Source organism: Psammomys obesus, unplaced genomic scaffold (genome assembly GCF_907164565.1).
Source record: "Psammomys obesus unplaced genomic scaffold, mPsaObe1.curated_primary_1811, whole genome shotgun sequence".
Classification (NCBI taxonomy): Eukaryota; Metazoa; Chordata; class Mammalia; order Rodentia; family Muridae; genus Psammomys; species Psammomys obesus.
This window is the reverse complement of record NW_026596046.1, coordinates 23,144,079-23,160,555: the sequence shown is the minus strand read 5'-3', so window position 1 is coordinate 23,160,555 and position 16,477 is coordinate 23,144,079. Positions and strand designations below refer to the sequence as shown.

The 16,477-nt window shown below is 36.2% G+C and overlaps 1 protein-coding gene across 1 annotated transcript in view; it reads left to right on the top strand.

Moving 5' to 3' along the window:
* Positions 1 to 16,477, top strand: part of Tyr (tyrosinase) — an 86,563-nt gene that overhangs the window by 30,222 nt on the left and 39,864 nt on the right. Inside the window, exon 3 of the mRNA XM_055623585.1 lies at positions 3,322 to 3,469. Coding sequence (XP_055479560.1) covers positions 3,322 to 3,469 — 148 coding nt within the window. The remainder of the gene's footprint in view (positions 1 to 3,321; positions 3,470 to 16,477) is intronic.

The window sequence follows — 16,477 nt, the reverse complement described above, 5'->3', positions numbered from 1 at the left end:
ATGATATTTGAATGCCTGCCTGTCTAAAAGTATTGGACTCTTTCTTTCTGAAAGAGCAAAATGTAACAAGAAATACAATTGATGGAGTAAACATTTCTGTTTTCAAATGAACTGTGAAGAAGTAAAATAGAAACCAAATTATTGCCATGTTAGTATCATTTAAATTTGTCCCTTTGCAAATAACACTTTTAAAACTTTTAAAGGTCCTTGGTAGGTTTTGCGGGGAAAAAAAACAAAACAAAACAAAACTGCCTTTCTTATTGCTCACTTTTGTTGTCCACACACACAAAAAAGGCAGGACTTTGTTTAGCACCTTCAAAAATGAGCACTCATTTATCAACTAAACCAGACCAGAAAGAGAGAAGTTGTTACTTAGGAAGCTTCCACCAGTATCAGGTCCATGCTATATGCTTTCACACTAGCTATTAGAATTAATTTTTACGTCCTAAGAAACGTGTTTAGTTATCCTATATTATGTCAGTGATAAAAGAGTGGCAAAAGTTACTTAAATTGACAAATATTATATATCTTTCTTATACATAGCTTAGAAGGTAAAACCAGGTTTGCCTAACCCTTTACAGCAGAGTCTTGCTAGCAGTGTCAGGAGACGGCTCTCCCTGGAGGGGTGGGTCTCACGTCGGACCAGTCTTTGGTTGGCCATTCGCTCAATCTTTGCTCCAACTTTATACCTAGACTTCTTGTGGGCAAGACAAATTTTTGGTCAAGGATTTTATGGGTGGGTTGGTGTCCCCTTCCTTCCACTGGATGTCACACCTGGCTACAGGAGGTGGCCTCTTCAGTCTCCATATCTACCATCGCTAGGACTCTTGCCTAGGCTTGTCACCATAGATTCCTGGGAGTCTCCGTACTCGTAGAGATGCACTCCCCTCCTGACACACACACACACACACCACATTGATTTCAGTTCTCTCTCCCAGCCCTCCTCACCTTTCCCTACCTCTATCCCACCATTGCTCTGTTCCCCTCCCTATCTCTCTCCCACCCATTCCCTTTCTCTACTTAAAATATCTATTTTATTTCTTCTTCTGAGTGAGATACAAGGATGCTTCCTTGGGATTCCTTTTCACTTGGCATCTTTGGGTCTGTGCCTTGTAGTTTGGTTATCCTGTAGGTATGGCTAATACCTACTTATACATGATTACATGGCATGCATGTCTTTCTGGGTCTGGGTTACCTCACTCAGGACGATATTTTCTAGTTCTATCCATTTGCCTGCAAATTTCATGAAGCACTTGTTTTTAATAGCTGAGTAGTATCCCATTGTGTAAATGTGCTTAAGGCTCCAGTCTGCAAGCATAGCAGAATATTACTAATAGTGTCAGGGGCTGGCTCTATCACCTGGGGTAGGTCTCAAGCTTTCCCAGTCCTTAGCCCATTTTCTCTATCCATTCTTCAGTTGAGAGACATCTAGGTTGTTTCCGGTTTCTTGCTATCATGAACAAAGCTCTATGAACATGGCTGAACAAGTGTCCTTGTGGTATGGCCAAGCATCATTTAGATCTATGCCCCAGAGTAGTATAGCAAGGTCTTGATGTAGAACTATTCCAATTTTCTGAGAAATCACCAGACTGATTTGCATTCCCTTGTTTCTTCTTTTAATGTCATATTTTCCAGAGGAAATGAAAACTTCTGTGATGTCCAAAACAAAGATATTACAACCATTCTTGCCAATGTTACCAAAGTGGATGACGTAAATGATAAAGCTACAGAAAAATATATTAGGTTAATTTATTTTTATTTTTATTTGGGAAATAAAATTGTTTACATTTATGGTATGTTGCATTTTGATTTTGCTATACACATCATAGACTTCAATTCCTTAGTGTGGGTGTTTACAATCCATTTTCTTACCAGTTTCTAAGTGCTCCATACACTGTGACAAACTGTTACTGCTGTGATATCAGTTGCTCTCCCTGACTATTCTCCCTCTCCAACATAAATTTTATTTGACTAGTACATCCTTAGACTTCATCAACCTGAAAAGTAAATCCACCATAAATTTTGTCACATTTAAGATAATAATTCTCTAGGAAAAAAAAAAAACACACTTAAGCAAGCCATAAAAGTAACTATAAAATAGTGAGACATGTGAGTTTGGTATTTAAATATGGATGCCAGTATTAAATCATAAAGGTGGTTAACTTTTAAAAGCTCCGCTCCATAGCCTTTAAAACTTTTATACTGTTTGCAATATGTTTGAATGATTTCTTCAAAATTATTTATATCTCTGGTAAAAATAATTAGGGTGGTCTTAAAAATATCTGAGACAATATAAGAAATGAATTCTAAAGCTTTCACTTGATGCAGTTATTATGATTAAAGCTAAATACGTGAAACCACTTCCTTGATAGACTGTATGGCTTGGTGCTACATAGGAAAGACAGTAAACTATTTCAATAGAGATTTTAAACTCTGTAATTAAACAGGTTTCTCTTTGAATCTGTTTCATTCTATAAACATACTGAGTTCCTTATTGTACTAAGCTTTTTTTTTCAAATCTACAATAATGCAAAGGACTATATTTATATAATTTATATAAACTGTATTTATATATTTCACATAATGATTCTGAGTTATATGAAATCAATAATGTCCATTTCTTAGAAAAAAAATGCCCTCAAACTTGTAGAAAAAAAGGTACTGTGAAGAGTATTGCATATTCTTCCAGTGACCTAAGAGAGAGAGATGAAGTCTTCATTTTGTTTGTGAGAATGAGTCCTAATTAGATGTGAAATGAATGTTCTACAAAAATAAAAAATAAAAACAAAAGCATCATGAGCTGTTATTCCTAGAACAATTATAGATGAATGACAATAAGTTTGATCAAAAATTTTATGCTTCTTCTGGAACCAGGATTCAAAATTAAAATATCTGTTAGAACCAGAAATCAAGAAGATACAAACATGCTGCAAAGGACTCATTTACTGGTTGTTATTTTTTGTAATGTACTGTTTATATATTTTTATATTGTTATATTTAAATAAGAGTGAACACTGATTACTACAAAGGTTCTTAGGACTTTAAAATAGTCAAATGAATTAACAGAGACACACATGAGGGCATCCATATTGGATCAGTCTATTTCACCAGTTAAATGCCCACACAGTATACTCAACCTAATCAGTTCTGAAGAGATCTGAATAGATATTCAGAATCTGAGCATCAAATGACTTTACTGATGGATATTGTGTATGTAAAATTATGTTTTCCTTCATAATTATAGATGACATGAAATAATCATTTAGATTTTCAATTTTTTTAGGTAAAGTAATTTAAAATTTTTTTTCTTTGTGTCAACAGGATTTGCCAGTCCACTCACAGGAATAGCAGATTCTTCTCAGAGCAGCATGCACAATGCTTTGCATATCTATATGAATGGAACAATGTCTCAAGTCCAGGGATCGGCCAATGATCCCATTTTTCTTCTTCATCATGCTTTTGTGGACAGGTTGGTTGACAATTCTTTATAAATTATGTACCTAAATGAGCGGTCAATGTGACTGTCAAATGTGACTTTAGTTATCATACCAAACTTTCAAAATTATAGTGGCTGGTTATCTTGAGAGACCATAAGCTAAGGCGTAAAGTTCAAATGATTTATTATAGTAATATTTTGTGAAGAGAAACCATTAAGGTGTAAAGCATGATAAAGAAGGAGAAAAATTCAAGTTAAGCTACAATATCAGTTGAGGCATCAGAATCAAACATATCTTAGGATAGTGTAGAATCCTTTATTTTATATTAGATTAGGAAAAGGGAATAAAATTTGAACCTAATATTAAAGAGTCACTAGCTACACATTAACTTAAGATAGAGGAATCAGATCTCCCAAGTGCTATCTTGATTCTTCATAAGCTATGCTGTCCCAGTGCTGAAGACTTGAAAGGATGTAGACATTTGTGATTAAGAATAAAACCGAGAATATAGAAACTCAACTGTGTACAAAGGACAAAAAAATTACAGTTTTCATAAAAGAGATAAAGACACATTGTTGCATAGGAGTTTGCACAGTTTGTATCTCATCTGGCTCTTTACTATTTTTTTGTGATGATAAGTGACTTCTTTATTATAGTCAGTTTTTTTTATTAATTAAACTTTATTCACTTTGTATCCCCCCATAAGCCCCTCCCTCCTCCCCTCCCAATCCCACCCTCCATCCTCCTTCTTCACGCATTCCCCTCCTAAAGTCCTCTTGAGGACTTGATAGGGGAGGTCCTCTTCTCCTTCCTTCTGATCTTAGTCTATCATATCCCATCAGGAGTGGCTGCATTGTCATCTTCTGTGGCCTGGTAAGGCTGCTCCCCCCTAAGGAGGAGGTGATCAAAGAGCAGGCCAATCAGATTATGTCAGAGGCAGTCCCTCTTCCCATTACTATGTAACCCACTTGGACACTAAATTGCCATGGGCTACATCTGTGGAGGGGTTCTAGGTTATCTCCATTAATAGTCTTTGGTTGGAGTATGAGTCTCTGGGAAGTTCCCTGTGTTCAAATTTTCTGGTTCTGTTGCTCTCCTTGTGGGGTTCCTGTACTCTCCAGCTCTTACTATTTCCCACTTCTTACATAAGATTCCATGTACTCTGCCCAGCAGTTGGCCATAAGTCTCAGCGTCTGCTTTGATAGTCTTCAGGGCAGAGGCTTTCAGAGGCCCTCTGTGGCAGGTTCCTAGGTGGTTTCTTGTTTTCTTCTTCTTCTGATGTCCATCCTCTTTGCCTTTTGGGATGGGGATTGAGCATTTTAGTTAGGATCCTCTCTCTTGCTTACTTTCTTTAGATGTACAGGTTTTAGTAGGTTTATCGTATGTTATATGTCTATATGAGTGAGTATATACCGTGTATGTCTTTCTGCTTCTGGGACAGCTCACTCAGGATGATCCTTTCCAGGTCCCACCATTTACCTGCAAATTTCATGATTTCCTTATTTTTCATTGCTGAGTAATACTCCATTGTGTAGATGTACCACAATTTCTGCATCCATTCTTCAGTTGAGGGGCATCTGGGCTGTTTCCAGCTTCTGGATATTACAAATAAAGCTTCTGCAAACATGGTTGAGCAAATGTCCTTATTGTGTATTTGAACCTCTTTTGGATATATGCCTAAGAGTGGTATGGCTGGATCTTAAGGAAGCGCTGTTCCTAGTTGTCTGAGAAAGCGCCAGATTGATTTCCAGAGTGTTTGTACAAGTTTACATTCCCACCAGCAGTGGAGGAGGCTTCTCCTTTTTCCACAACCTCTCCAGCATATGTTGTCAATTGAGTTTTTCATCTTGGCCATTCTGATGGGTGTAAGGTGAAATCTCAGGGTCGTTTTGACTTGCATTTCCCTAATGGCCAATGAGGTTGAGCATTTCTTTAAGTGTTTCTCTGCCATTCGATATTCTTCTACAGAGTGTTCTCTGTTTAGTTCTGTTCCCCATTTTTTAATTGGATGACTTGGTTTCCTGCTTTTTGGCTTCTTTAGTTCTTTATATATGCTGGATATTAGTCCTCTGTCAGATAGAGGGTTGGTGAAGATTCTTTCCCAATCTGTAGGCAGTTGTTTTGTTTTGATGATGGTGTCCTTTGCTTTACAGAAGCTTTTCAGTTTCATGGGGTTCCATTTATTGATTGTTGCTCTTAAAGCCTGTCCTGTTGGTGTTCTGTTCAGGAAGTTTTCTCTTGTACCAATGAGTTCTAGGGTATTCCCCACTTTTTCTTCTAACCGATTTACTGCATCTGGTTTTATGTTGAGGTCTTTGATCCACTTGGCCTTTAGTTTTGTGCAGGGTGATAAGTATGGATCTGTTTGCATTTTTCTACATGTAGACATCCAGTTAGACCAGCACCATTTGTTGAAGATGCTATCTTTTTTCCATTGTATGGTTTCAGCATCTTTGTCAAAGATCAGGTGTCCATAAGTGTGTGGGTTTATTTCTGGTCTTCTATTCAGTTCCATTGATCCACCATTCTGTTTCTATGCCAGTACCATGCAGTTTTTATAACTGTTGCTCTATAGTACAACTTAAGATCAGGCATGACAACCAGTTATCCCTAACAAGCTCTTTACTATTTTTAAAACAAACAAATATGTGGATGCAAGAAGACTAGATAAAGGTATTAGTCATTTAGGCCTTAGTGAATAAGCTGTAATCTATCCTGATATCTAATGTTTCAGAACTTTCACAGAACAGTAGTGCCAGCATGGATGACTGGATGTAAACTATTTTTTTTTTTTTTACTTGGTATGCACATGAGCTAAAATAAGAACTGGGCAAGTATGTCAGAGACTACAGTTTGGTTTAGGTTAACATGCTTGATATTAAGAGTGTAGTTGAAATATGTACTTGGGAAATTTCGAACAGGTACTCTAGTAAATTTCATGAAAAATTTGGCAGCTGAGCCTAGTCTGCTGAAAGTGCATTGATGTAGAACTCAAGTATTTGAGGATATGTGCACCAAAACCCAAGCGATTGGAGGTTTATGTTTACAGCTTTGCACTTTATCAATTCACTTTCATACTTCATTCTTCTACACTCAATAGTAAGGAGCTTTTTATTTCTATTATGTAAATGAGATAACTGAGATTTTTTTTGAACTTTTTAAAAAATTTTTTATTAATTACACTTTATTCATTTTGTATCCCCCCATAAGTCCCTCCCTCCTACCCTCCTGATCCCACCCTCCCTCCCCTTTCTGCATGCATGCCACTCCCCAAGTCCACTGATAGGGGAGGTTCTCCTCTCCTTTCTGATCTTAGTCTATCAGTTCTCATCAAAAGTGGCTGCATCGTCCTCTACTGTGGCCTGGTAAAGCTGCTCCCCCTTCAGGGGGAAGTGATCAACGAGCAGGCCAAAACTATTTTTGATATTTAGAATTTGCCAATGACTCTGATTGAGAGTTTAGACAGTTCATGGGGATATTCTGAGTTTTCTTTTCTCTACATATGGTCTTTAGGAGATGTTATGAAAAATGAAGAGGTTATAAAAAGCAAATAAGCTATAAAACTAACTAAATAGATATAGATATATGTGAATAGTAAGGCAACACAGACAAGACATGGCTGCCTTTTTGACAGCCTCTGGGTTCATATGTAATTGAAACAGTATAATAATATCACCTTGGTCACAATCCTGAGGGGTAGAAATGATGTTTAATGACACCCTGTAATAGTGCGCTATGATATTCTTATTCTTTAGCAATTTGAATGCATCTTCAACAGCTGCGCTACTTTAAAGCATTTGAGTATTATGAATGATACCAAGAATGGCTGAGCAAGTTTATGTAGCATTGTTGGTTAAAAATATTTTAGAGGATCTCTTTATTTTTATGTATTCATTCAATATTTATTCAAGAAAGAATTAGAATGAATCGAGCACTCTATATTCTCTCCGTAACTATGCTTGTTAGTAAGGATGGAGCAATGGTCTGTTCCAATACTTAGAAGTCAAGGGACATTTTAGGTACATTCCTTTCTATATAGCTCTCTCTATTTCTCCAGGGAACATATTGAATTATTTTCTGTCTTCAGGAATTTGTGTTCTCCTCTATTTTAATAGAACTTAATTCATTGTACTATGATAAACTAATTACTAGTTCATTTAAACAGATCTTGAATTATTAGTTCAAGTCTCATTTTATCATTCATGACTTGTTTGTTCTGTACTTAGCATGATAGCTTGTAATGTGCAGTTGAAAGAAAAAATGGAGGATTACAATGTACAACTAAAATAGGCTAATTTAAAACACTGAATAGAAAAACTGGCTTAATGCATTTCCCATTGTCCTTCCACAAAATAAACTGTGTGAGTTCTTGCATGCTAATAGGAAATTTATAGAACACTAAAATAATGCCAATATATTTTCAATTGATGAGCTTTACATTATTGTCCCTATTATAAAATGAGGAATGGAGATTACATAATGCTTACTACTTCAACTGCATATTTATCTGAATATGTATTAATCTACCGATTAACAAATAAGAGGCAAACATAAATAAGCTATCTCTGTTTTTTGGTTAAACACCCTTTATTCATTTATTTCAGTTTGTTAATATTTATAAATGGATAAATATGCTTCTTCAATAATAACCAATGATAGAGTCAATTTTGAAGACTCAAAGAATGGAAGGAAATGGGCATTTGTTTTTCTACAACTCTTAAGAAATATCTGTTTCTTTTTCTTACTAGTTTTTATTAAAGTGACTTCTGGTGACATGTTTATTTTAAAGCCTACTCTTCATAGATTGCTTTAATGAAGACTTCTAGTAGCTAGTTCAGATGAAAGTGCAGCATAGTACTAGTATATATTACATGCTATCTCTCTAGTCTCGGCTTCTGAATCCCTTCCCATCTTAGCCCAGCCGGACACAATGATGGCTGCACATGCAAATGGGCCTGCCAACCTCTCAAACAGACTGCTCTCCAAATTCCCATATGGAAATTCTCTATCTGTGTTAAGGCTTACAAATCCATGCCTTACGTTGATTTGATTTAATTTGGTAGAAATGTTTCCATTTTCAACCTCCGAGAAAATTATGACTTACTGAGGAAATTATGAATTGTTGGTGGGTAGCACAGACTGTAGATAAATATCTGGGAAAAGAAAGGAGCTTCATAAAGACATGGTTTTGCTGCTCACTTAACAATTCAAGGCTTTATATGTTCAAAAGCAAGCACAGTTCTGCACACATTCATCCAACTATGTATAGATTCATTAAACGTAAATAACTTCTATATTCATATATGCCATACTAGACTTGAGCACGCAGCAATCACTACATATTTCTCATATCCACATGGCTCCACTCAATCTATATAATGTAAATTGAGTAATATACAGGGAAATTCAGTTTCTGTGGTAATTATGACTTAATAGGCAAAGACATGTGGGAGTGAAAAAGAGAACATCATTAGGAGACACACAGGCAAACTCTTCAGCCCCTGAGCTTAAAGCACTAATACTGTGACTGTCACAAAGCAAATATTCACTATATAGGTATATATAAAATATGCCTATAACTGTAGACTTCTTCACACATAGATACAGTTTTGCTTGGTAGCATTTGGGAGTAAAACTGTTCAGTCGACAGCTAACAAAACCTATAATGGCATTTGTAGTTAAAGAAGGTTCATATTAGTTCCAATTATTATAGAAATCACTAAAACATAAAGAACACAGTAATATTTATTCTAAAAACTAGTTATTTCTAATTCTATGTGTGTTGCATAATGGGACTCATTTAATACCTACAGCTTCTGCCATCATACCAATTAAGTGTCATGTCACTATATTATAGATAAATAAACTGAATTAAAATAAAGAGTTTAAATCTCCCCCAATAAATCAGTTTCAGAAAATACTTAATAGAAGGCATATGTATTATTAAACAAAGAGAAAATACTCTTCCACCAATGGAAAAACTGAAATTATCGGTAGAGTGATTGTTTTAACAGTTGCCATGTAATGCGGTTGCTACAGAAAGACACCGTCCAAGTAGAATGGACTACAAAACTTTGGCAATCTGAAACCAGACTGACCAAGATAAGTCTGTTGCCAGTTCTAGTTCTCGGATTAGACCTGATTCTCAAACCCTTGTCTGATGTCATTGACCATAACAGTAAGACTGTAAACACACAGGCTGAGGAACCAAGTGAGACAGATGAAAAAGAGCAGGATAAGATGCTCACCTGTAGTAGCTCCTGTTTAAAATCCTGGATTCTAAAGCTAAAGAGAAATCATGTGATAGCAAAACCTGAACCCTGGAGTCAGAGCCCAGGAGAAAGTTTTGGTGCTTCTCAGTGATCCTTATGTGAGACTGGATTGGAAAAGCTATTAGACCTTTTCTGGGCCTAAGTCTCCTCACATACAAAATGATGTTTGTGGTGTCACCTTCTTCAGTAAAATATGTCTCAATTTTATAAGTTATAATACAGTATGCAAAGACTAACTCTTCTAAGGAGTAAGCAGGACATTTAAAAGTGGCTACATAGTCTGTATTTGCTATTTCCTCCGGGCTCTCCAGTACCGGTAACACTAGTTCACTAATTCTCTGAGGCTTGCCATTTGTGTGTAGAAAAATCTTGGCTAAGTGCAGACATGAACTAATGCATTCTAGGAATAGTGAACTTGACTTGATCCTCAGCTACAGATAATTATCTCTCCTGCAGCGAGTTCTTGGATGTATTCGCCAAAGAGGCTTTCCTTTCACTCTACTCCCCAAGTATTCCCTGAGCTAGCTTGCTCAGAAGGCTGCCCCAAACCATATGCCTTCAAATCAGATGCTGTACCAAATTGGCAACATGGTAGTCCAAGCAGAAGGGTGGCAGCAAGACAGGTCCCCGGGATTTCAGGAATGAACAGCAGATTGCTTCCCGACTGGGGACTGGAGGCTGAAGCTTGCTCAGAAAGGGAGAAATAGCAGGATTATGGAGGAAGTCATTCCAGAAATCAGAGAAATATCTTCAAGTCTGCCCTCGCCATCACATGGGATACCGAAGGGGAATCTGTGTGTGTTTCTTTTCTTATTATTAAACTATAACCTGACTTAAAACGCTTACTTGTTCTTCTTCCCTAAGTCAGAATTAATTACCTATAACAACCTGCCATTATGCCATTATATTTGACGATATTCCCACAGCTGCTTTCCCTGTTAGATTCAGCTCTTAAAACAGTTTGTCTTTGTTAGATTGATTCATGTGCATCTTTCCCAGTAAATCTTGAATTCTCTGCTGCCAGGGTGTATATATTGATCACTTTTGGTATCTAACACTGTCCATGACACATAGAAGTCATTTATTCAGATTTTCTAAAGTGTCACGTAATTGATAATTTTGAGCAGTCAGCCACTGTGGATTATCCATAACATTTGCTGTGGGATAAAATATTCATTCAGGGACATTGAATTGTACTGTATCTTGTGATAAAGAAATCAGTTGCTATGGCAAGTAACCTAAAACATGTCCTATAATGAAGAAAATCTTTCAAATCTTTGTAGGATCAATGTGCTTTAGAACTAGGGAAATTACAGTATTTTAAACCCTAAATATTTCACTAATAAAAGGAGGTAGAAAAATAGGTCTTCATTGTGAACAATGAACTGTTAAGTCTGAAAGAGAAGCTTAAGTTCATGATCCAACCTCTTTAAGGGAACAAGCAGGGTAATCCTCCCTCGGACAGTTTGCTGATAAGTGTAGGGACGAATGCAAACTACCAGTTCCCAGGAGGTAGTACAAAATCTTAACACAATGATAGAAAACTTCATCAAGGCAAGTAGAATCAGTAGGACTATAAAAATGTTCTCATCTTTCTTACTTGCAGATCAAAGATCAGAACTTCCGTAATAACACCAAATAGCAGATTCCAGAGAGGTACTCAATGAATCAAAGGGCCAGAAAACAGGATCCCTGAAGATTGTAAATCATACAATTAAGATAACAGGTTTTAATATTAGGCATGCCTGATTTATATCATCCATCTATATGATCTTTACTATGATACTTGTTATATAAGCCTTCTAATATTAAGCCAGAAAATGGTTTGAATATTAGTATTTGCATGAATTATAGCTTTCAGTTTTTTTGAGTATTTTTGTGTGGTCTTGTGGATGGAATCCATGGCCTGTTACAATTCAAATGCTTTATTACTGAGGTAAATGTTACTTTTATAAGTAAAACCACTGTTACAAAACAAAGTCATTGTCATGAAGATGCTTACCTCATTTTTGTTTTTATTATTTTAGATTTTTTTTTTTTTTTAGATAGGGTCTCACTATGTAGTTCTAGCTATCCTGGAACTCACTATGTGGACCAGGCTGGCCACAAATTTGCTTGCTTCTCTCTCTACTTTCTGAGTGCTGGTGTGCTATTAATGGCCCAATTTTTTTTTTTTTTTTTTTTTTTTTTTTTTTTTTTATTGGGGCAGCACACACCTACCCCACTCAAATCAGGAAAGCATTCTGGTACAATAAAGAAAATTAAATTAACAATGAATTTCTTTAGTGAATGTTTCTACTGAACACAATAAGATAGCTGCCCTCTTTTATGAAGTGAGCTATCATTTTACATTAATATCAAAAAATAGTCAGTCAGCTATTGATCATCCTTTGATGCTTGTGTTTCAGAAACAGAAGTCACACATTCAAAATGTCAAAGGTGAGGGTTTTTTTTTCACAAAGGTAGAAAAGAAGTTTAGAGAATCTATAGATGATCGTGTAGAAATCAGGTGAAAGATGAGACTGGGATAAACAGAAGTCTATGTGCAATATATGGATCTTAATGTTTCTTACACCGTGATGGTTTTCCATTAGAAAAAAAATAGGTTTGTTTTTACTAACAGTTTCTATAAGTTCAAATTAGTGATTAGTGGGCTCTGTTGCTTTTAAGTTTGTGGTGAGATAGTAGATCATAGTGAAAACATGTGATACAGGTAACTTACTAAACTTATGACTAGGAAGCCAACATGAAATAGTCAATGTGTTGCCCACAATACCTTTTAAAAGCATGATATTCATGACCTAACAACCTTCTGTGTGGAGATCTTCTTCTTTGGCTGGAGAACAATCCTCTAGCATTATTGGACTCTCTAGTGATACCCAGGTATTGACAACGTTTAAATGATTAGATTAACATTGTCTAAGTTGCCTTGCTTGTTGAGACAAATAGATTGTTGGAAGGAAACTTCAACTTCAGTGTAGATGGGATCATTCTTTGGCACTAATTAAAGTGAGAGACAATAATGTCATCTGCCAGAGAGGAGGCAGGAGGTTTGCTGGTAAAAAAAAAAAAAAAAAAAGAGATGCTTTCTTCTGTCTCTTTTATTCTATTGGTGATGCTTACTTCCTGAGCAGAACACCAAGAGCACAGGCTCTAAGATCAACAATCAATAAATGGGACCTCGTGAAACTGAAAAGCTTTTGTAAAGCAAAGGACAGTGTCATCAGAACAAAACGACAACCTACAAACTGGGAAAGGATCTTCACCATCCCTAAATCTGGCAGAGGGCTAATATCCAGAATATATAAAGAACTCAATAAGTTAAAAAGCAACAAATCAAGCAATCTAATTTAAAAAAAATAGGGTACTGACCTAAACAGAGAATTCTCTATAGAGGAAAATCGAATGGCAGAGAAACACTTAAAGGAATGCTCAAAGTCCTTAATCATCAGGGAAATGCATATCAAAATGACCCTGAGATTTCACCTTACACCCATCAGAGCGGCTAAGATCAAAAACTCAACTGAAAATACATGTTAGAGAGGATGTGGAGAAAGGGGAACCTTCCTTCATTGCTGATGGGAATGTAAACTTGTACTACCACTTTTAAAATAAATTTGGAGCTTTCTCAGACAATTAGGAATAGTGCTTCCTCAAGATCCAGCTATACCACTCCTAGGCATATAATCAAAAGATGCTCAAGTATATAACAAGGACATTTGTTCAACCATGTTTGTAGCTGCTTTATTCATAATAGCCAGAAGCTGGAAAGACCCCAGATGTCCCTCGGTTGAGAAATGGATGCAGAAATTGTGGTGCATATACACAATACTCAGCAATTAGCAAATGGTGGGATCTAGAAAAGATCATCCTGAGTGAGGTATCCCAGAAGCAGAAAAATACACATGGTATGTATATATTCACTTATAAGTGGATACTAGACATATAATGTAGGATAAACATACTAAAATCTGTACACCTAAAGAAGCTAAACAAGAAGAAGGACCCTGGGTAAGATGATCAATCCTCACTCAGAAAGGCAAATAGGATAGACATCGGAAGAGGGAGAAAACAGGGAACAGGACAGGAGCCTACATAGAGGGTTTCTGAGAGACTCTACCCAGCAAGGTATCAAAGCAGACGCTGAGGTTTATAGCCAAACTTTGGGCTGAGTCCAGGGAATCATATGAAAGAAGTGGGAGATAAAAAGACCTTCAGGGGACAGGAGCTCCATAAGGAGAGCAACAGATCAAAAATATCTGGACACAGGGTCTTTTCTGAGACTGATACTCCAACCAAGGACCACACATAGAGATAACCTAGAACCCCTGCTCAGATGTAGCCAGGTGCAACTCAGTATCCAAGTGGGTTCTCTAATAAGGGGAACAGGGACTGTCTCTGACATGAAATCAATGGCTAGCTCTTTGATTACCTCCCCTTGATGGGAGAGAAGTCTTACCAGGCCACAGAGGAAGACAATGCAGACAGACCTGATAAGCTAGGGTCAGATGGAAGGGGAGGAGGACCTTCCCTATCAGTGGACTTGGAGAGGGGCAGGGGAGGAGATGAGGGAGGGAGGATACGAAGTGAGTAAACTGTAATTATTATAAAAATAAAAAGGAAAAAATTAAAAGAATCTATGTATATTTCAGAGGTAAAACCAACAAAACTTACCATGCAACAGATGTTGATACTGATAGAACTGGAAATAATAGTTTAAAAAGTAAGAAGACCCCAGGGATACTCAGGATTAGGACCATCATGGAAAAAAATAATGTTATAAAGTAGACCACATAACTAATAAATACAGTGAAATATGAATCATTGCTTACTTATCAATACACGAGCTGTTTGGGGGATGTTGCAATAGATAATAGGGAATTCCAATTGTTGAATTTGTTAATGGCTTGTACTCAAAAGTCAAAATAAATTTGAAAACATATATTTGATAATATTTAGCACATAAACAATGCTTAAAATCACATAAAGAGCTTAAATTACCCAGGGACTTAGTACAATAGAAGAAATGGTCTAAACATCATATCTGGTACCATTATTTAAGAGGATGAACAGACACAAATTAAGGAGCAATAAATCTGTGGAGGATCAACTGGGGACAAAGGAGGAAAATCAGAATATGAAGTCCTAAAATCCATGTAATAATATTAAAATACCAAGAAAAGAAGTCAACAAACATATCTACTGCTCTAAAAATAGCAATAAAATGATGCCACTAGACCTGAGAATGACTAAGGCGACAACAGACTTGGTAGCCTCTCAGAATACATAAAACTAGAATGGGAAAAAGCTTACAACAATTCTTGCAAAGATTTCTACCAATAAGTGGGAAAGAAAAATCTTCGTTTTAGGAAATTAAGTTGTACAGAGAGAGAGATACAGTAGAAGAGCGGAAAAACTACTTCAGCATTTTGGCTGACTGTCTTAGTTACTGTTGTATTGCTGTGAAGAGACACAAAGGCAACACTTATAAAAGAAAGCATTTAATTTGGGGCTCATGTTTTGAGAGGATAGTAGAGTTCATGATCACAGTGGTAGATGCAGATGGTAATGACACAGAAACTCTGCATCTTGATTGGCAGGTAGAAAGCAGGAGTTTGGGGCTGGCAAGGACATTGCATGGACTTTTGAAATATTTTTTAAAATTATTATCATCTATTACAATTCAATTTGTATCCCTGATATGGCTCCCTCCCTTGTCTCCTCCCATTCCCACCATGCCTCCCTCTTCTCCTCCTATTCTACCTCCCATTGCCCCTTTCTCAGTGATATATCTCCTCAAAAAACGACTTTTACCATTCTAAAAAGGCCACACCTTCTCTAACAAGGTCATACCTTCTAATTCTTCCAAAATAGTTCTACTATCTAGTGACTAAACTCAAATATTTAAGCCTAAAGCTGGGGGTGTCCTCACTCAGTCACATTAATGTTTGAGGTCTGAAGACAAAGAGCAGTTGAAACCTTCCTGTAAGCAAAAAGTGCCTGACTTTTGTCATTTAGAAAGAAAGGATAGAAAACAGGTGCATATATGTGTACAGATGTAGTATTAAAAAGGTGAGGTATTCTATTGATATACTTTTCTATTTATTGTTCCGTTCAATGGGACTAGTGGTTATCATTTTAAAATTTGGTGATAGCTACTTGGGAGGATGAGAAGAAAAAATAAGAATTTATAAAAGGTTTTAGGAAATCTTTTTTTTTCTATGTAATTCAATATATCAGTAGGTTGTTGAACCTAAGAAATACACTGGTGTGGAAATAGGAAAGTTTAACAACATAGTGTAATTTTTTTTACAACCTGCTTTATATTATTCAGTGCAGTATATATATATATATACATATATATATTACCCATTATCATTCTTTAAAAGTATGGATTAGAATTTTTATTAAAAGTCTGTAAACTCACACTCAGAAATATTGAAGTATTTATACAAAATTTCTGAGCAAGTAGTTAACTGTCAGGATTTCAACTAACCTTTGTATCATTTGGAAGTATTATCTCCTGGGTCTGCCATTATATCAGTTCAGACTTCAAGGATAATTAAATGAGAAATATAGCCTCCCAGGAGGTGAACTGAGGCTTTTATTGCTATAACATAATATCACAACCTAAAAACAGACATTTATACTAACAGAGTTCAAAAATAATGCCCCAAATAAAAATCAACATAGTTATATTTTTCTGAGGTCTTCTGTCCTTGGTTTGGACATGGCCATCTTTTCCCTCTATCCTCATACAGAATACTC